This window comes from Octopus bimaculoides, chromosome 5 (genome assembly GCF_001194135.2).
Source record: "Octopus bimaculoides isolate UCB-OBI-ISO-001 chromosome 5, ASM119413v2, whole genome shotgun sequence".
Lineage (NCBI taxonomy): Eukaryota > Metazoa > Mollusca > Cephalopoda > Octopoda > Octopodidae > Octopus > Octopus bimaculoides.
Window position 1 is genome coordinate 49,805,740 of NC_068985.1, and position 5,038 is coordinate 49,810,777.

The window sequence follows — 5,038 nt, forward strand, 5'->3', positions numbered from 1 at the left end:
CTGGCAACGGCCACGCTCAAAATGGTGCGTCTTATGTGCCACCCGCACAAGAGCCAGTCCAGGGGCACTGGCCACGATCTCACTTGGCTTGCCGGGTCTTCACGACGGGCTTCTTTCAGTTTCTGTCTACCAAATCCACTGACAAGGCTTTGGTCGGCCCGAGGCTATAGTAGAAGACACTTGCCCAAGGTGCCACGCACTGGGACTGAACCCGGAACCATGTGGTTGGTAAGCAAGCTACTTACCACACAGCCACTCCTGCGCCTATGACAAAAGCAGTGGGCATATATAAAAATAATCAGAAAATGGAGAAAACCCCAGATTAACAAACACAACAATTGGACCACAGTTATGGCTTATTTTTTAATACAAAGAATGACATGGCAAATATTTGTTATGTCATGCTTTGTATTAAAAAATAAGCTTTAAACGTGGTCCAATCGATGTATTTGTTAATCTGAGGTTTTCTCCATTTTCTGATTATTTGTATTTGCTTCCTGATAAACTCTTGTTTACCTGTTGTTACCTGCATTCTATGTGCATAGTGTGCCTGCACACCAATGCTCGGTGATGACACGGGTAATGAATACCAATAGTACATACGGATATTTTATCCCTTAGTCAGTTATTATAGCTACTAACTCTGTTTACACTATATATATATATATATATATATATATATATATAGATATATAAATATAAATATTATAGCCTTAAGGTGACCAAAGCCTTGTGAGTGGATTTCATACACGGAAACTGAAATAAGTCTGTCGTATATATGTGTATATTTGCGTGTGTGTGTGTATGTGTCTGTGTTTGTGCCCCACCCCCACCCCATTGCTTGACAACTGATGTTGCTGTGTTTACGTTCTCATAATTTAGTGGTTCAGCAAAAGTCACTAACAGAATAAGTACTAGGCTTACAAAGAATAAATCCTGTGGTCAATTTTTTTCGACCAAAGGTGATGCTCCAGTATGGCTGCAGTCACATGACTGAAACAGGTATAACAAAAAAAAAACTACGCCATTTTAATCCTGAGCAAGGTCAGGTATCTCTGCTAGTATTATACTAAATTATAATTTTTATCATAGAAAAATTTCATTAAAAAAAAAAGCCTATTTTAGACTTTATATTATATTTAAGCGTTTCTTACCCATAAGATGAGATACTCTGTTAAGATCTAATTTGAAAGGGTCTGATAGATTTAATTGAAGATATTTGGAGGGCACAGGGAGTCTCAGTGCATCAAGATCACCCAACACCAAATCTATCAACCACTGAGGATTTACAACTGACACTCGCCACTCTTTTGCTTTTTCAAACTTCAATCCTTCAGGCCTAAAACAAAAACAAATAAGAAAATATATTTGTTAGTTATAACATCTTGTTATTATAATTTAGGTTATTATGGTTTTTGTTATTATAATTCTGGTTATTACAATATGATTTTTTTTTCATGTTCAGCAGAATAATTTATTAATTAATACCAATATACCAAATTTGTTTAATCAACTGTGTGTGTGTGTGAGAGAGAGAAAGAAATTAAACAGATTTAAGCAGTTAGACTGTGAACAAGGCACCTCAACTTCTGAGCAAGAACCATGACAAAGACCCACTCTCTTCAGTGTAACCTTTGGAGTGATTGGTGAGTGAGCAGAAGAAAGTAGAGCTGAAAGCTCTTTTAGTCATGTCATGGTCAGAATTTGACAACTGCTCCAGTGCTGGTACTGAGAAAAATTGCACTCAGTACACACTCTAAAGCAGATGGCATACGAGTGAAAAAAACCCCGCAGAATTGAGAGGTCATCTTAGTTCTGCCTTATCAAGGACTAATGAATCACTACTCTAGTGCTGGTGCCACAAGAAAATGCACACAGTACACTCTGTAAAATGGTTGCTGATAGGAAGGGCATCCAGATGTAATGAAATGTATGAACACTGGTCTATGAGAACAGTGGATGTAAAATGATTATGATAAATAGATTTAAAATCACAGTATAGTCATGGTTGGAACACCTTTGATTATAGGTCTACTCAGTTAGGTCTGACTTAGAACTAAACAACACATTCACATAAATACAAAGAGAAAGTGAAGAGCTACTAACTTTTTACAAACCAATACAGAATTACAATGTGTTAAGTAACCGGTGTACTTGGCCCCAATGGCATGGATCATCTGCTTCACTCGCTGTCGTTCTTCTCCATCAAAGTTGGTCAACGTAATGATCTTTAATACAAACAGAAACCATAACTTAGTAATGATAATAAAACATCAAATATGCTTAATGAATAAAATAAGTGACTAAATGAATTTTGTTTTTACAGAGAGATTTAGAAATGTATTATTTCTAATTTTTGTAATCAGTGAATGTGTTTCACTGAAACAGTATGTTTGCGAAAGCTTGACAAACTTCTTCAGTCAGCTAGTCATGCTACTTCAGGCTGATGACGAGCAAAAACTCAGAAACATGTCCCTGAATGCAGGCTGAGCTGGGTGGAGGAGTTTGTCTCCCCCTCGCAAACATAAGGACACAGGAAATGTGTCAAGGCCGACAGGAAGCGGTCCAGCTTCCTAGGGCTAAATAGCAGAAGTATATTCCCTTATTGGGACTGTCACGTTAAGTTGACAGTATACAACTACTATATGCATTAAGTTTTTTTAAAAGTTATTTATTATTACAGTAATCCCTTGACTATCGCAGGTGTTACGTTCCAAAACCACCGCAATAGGTGAAAATCCGCAAAGTAGAAACTACTGTGCATTTTTTAAAATTATATTTATAATTTGTATATATTTATTTTATTATAAATGCAAAACAACACCACACATTTGCCTTGTGAGTGTCGTTTTCCGTACAGTATGTGCGATTCTTTGTTTACTCATCTACGACACTACGTATTTTCTTTTAATATATTTTGATTAATGTGTTATACAGTGTAGTACAGTACTGTATTTTCATTTATTAATTTATTAATTTTTAGGCGTGAAAATGCTTATTTTACCATGGAAATAATTAAAATCTAAAAAAATATAAATATCCATCAGCCACAAAAATCCACAATATACTGAGGAGTCCGCGATATAAATTTACATATATTACCCAAAAAATCCATGATGTACTGAGGGCGTGATAGGTGCACCACGATATGACGAGTGATTACTGTATTATCATTATCGTTATTATTATCATTATCATTATTATTATTGCGAGTTGGCAGAATCGTTAGCATGCTGGACGAAATGCTTATCAGTATTTCGCTTGTCATTATGTACTGAGTTCAAATTCCACCGAGGTTGACTTTGCCTTTCATCCTTTCAGGGGTTGATAAATTAAGTACCAGTGAAACACTGGGGTCGATGTAATCCAATAGTCCCCTGCCTACAAATTTCAGGCCTTGTGCCTATAGTAGAAAGGATTATTATTATTTTTATCATTTACTTTTAATCTGCATGTTTGTTACAATCACTTGTTGAGACACACCCAGCGTCCTAGGGCGAGTGAAGGATAAGAGATGTTACAGTATGACTGAAAACTTGAGGAGGGGAAGTGGCAGGAGCAGTTGCGAAATATCTTCATGTAATACAACACAGACATTTAAATTGATAGGGTTTTTCTAAGGATGTGGGCAGTACTTGTCAGCATAATCTTTTGGATTTCTCTGAGACATGGTTCTTCTGGGATGTTATCTAGATATTTCTGACATCCCTTTTTTTTTATCATACCTAGGGCACCTACAATAACAGGAATAGTTCTCGCTTTAAGATGTCACACTTTTGTATTTCAATCTCCAGGTCCTTACATTTACTTAATTTCTCAAATTTCTTTACACATATATATTATTATTATTATTATTATTATTATTATTATTATTTCTAATATAGGCAGATGAAACAGTTATAATTATTTTCATCTGCCTATATTAGAAATAATAATAATGATGATTATTGTTATCATTGTGGTGAGCTGGCAGCAATGTTAGCATGCCAGGCAAAATGCTTAGTGGTATTTTGCTTGTTGTTGCGATCGGAGTTCAAATTCCACCAAGATCGACTTTGCCTTTCATCCTTTTGGGGTTGAGTAATCAACTAGTCCCCTCCCCCAAATTTCAGTAGAAAGGATTATTATTATTATTATTATTACTATTATTATTATTATTATTATTATTAAGGCAGCAAACTGGTAGAATTGTTAGCACGCCATCTTTACGTTCTGAGTTCAAACTCTGTCAAGGTTGACTTTGTCCTTCATACTTTTGGGGTTGATGAACTAAGAACCGCTTGAACATTGGGGTTGATGTAATCAACCTACCTGTCCTCCAAAATTGCTGGCCTTGTACTAAAATTTGAAACCATTACTATTATTATTATTATTATAATCTGAGTGGTCGGTGTTAGGAAGGGCATCCAGCTGTAGAAACTCTGCCAAATCAGACTGGAGCCTGGTGTTGCCATCCGGTTTCACCAGTCCTCAGTCAAATCGTCCAACCCATGCTAGCATGGAAAGCGGACGTTAAACGATGATGATGATTATCATCAGGGCAGTGAAGATGTGGAGCCTCTGCCATAACAATAACAACTGCTGCTGCTACTGCTGCAGCAGCAGCAGCTGTTGAGGGTAGTGGATTGATAGAAGCATTAGAGCATTAGACAAAATGCTTAGTGGTATATTTCAGCTCTTTGTGTTCTATGTTCAAGTCCCACAGAGATCAACTTTGCATCTTTGCTTTTCATCTTTCTGGGAAGATTAAAATAGCACCAAGTACTAGAGTCAATAGTATCAACTAACCCACTTCCTTCCAAATTGCTAACCTTGTGCCAAAATTTGAAAGCATTATTAGCCAAAGTTGACATTGGAGCTCAATGTAGTCCCACAGAAGATGGTTTGCAAAATTCAGAAGTGGAGATTTCAGCCTTGAAGATGAAAATTGATGATAAGCTCCTTGAGGCATTACTTGAAGAAAATCCTGCATTATCAGTTGAAGAATTGGCAATAAAGCTTAGTTCAAACCATACAACTGCTTGTCGTCATCTTCAAT

General features: G+C 36.4%; 1 protein-coding gene across 1 annotated transcript in view; it reads right to left on the bottom strand.

Moving 5' to 3' along the window:
• The window catches only part of LOC106870975 (PAX-interacting protein 1), a 51,887-nt gene that overhangs the window by 18,573 nt on the left and 28,276 nt on the right, over nucleotides 1-5,038 (bottom strand). Inside the window, exons 11-12 of the mRNA XM_014917220.2 lie at nucleotides 2,107-2,228; nucleotides 1,155-1,339 (exon numbers count right to left, since the gene is read on the bottom strand). Coding sequence (XP_014772706.1) covers nucleotides 1,155-1,339; nucleotides 2,107-2,228 — 307 coding nt within the window. The remainder of the gene's footprint in view (nucleotides 1-1,154; nucleotides 1,340-2,106; nucleotides 2,229-5,038) is intronic.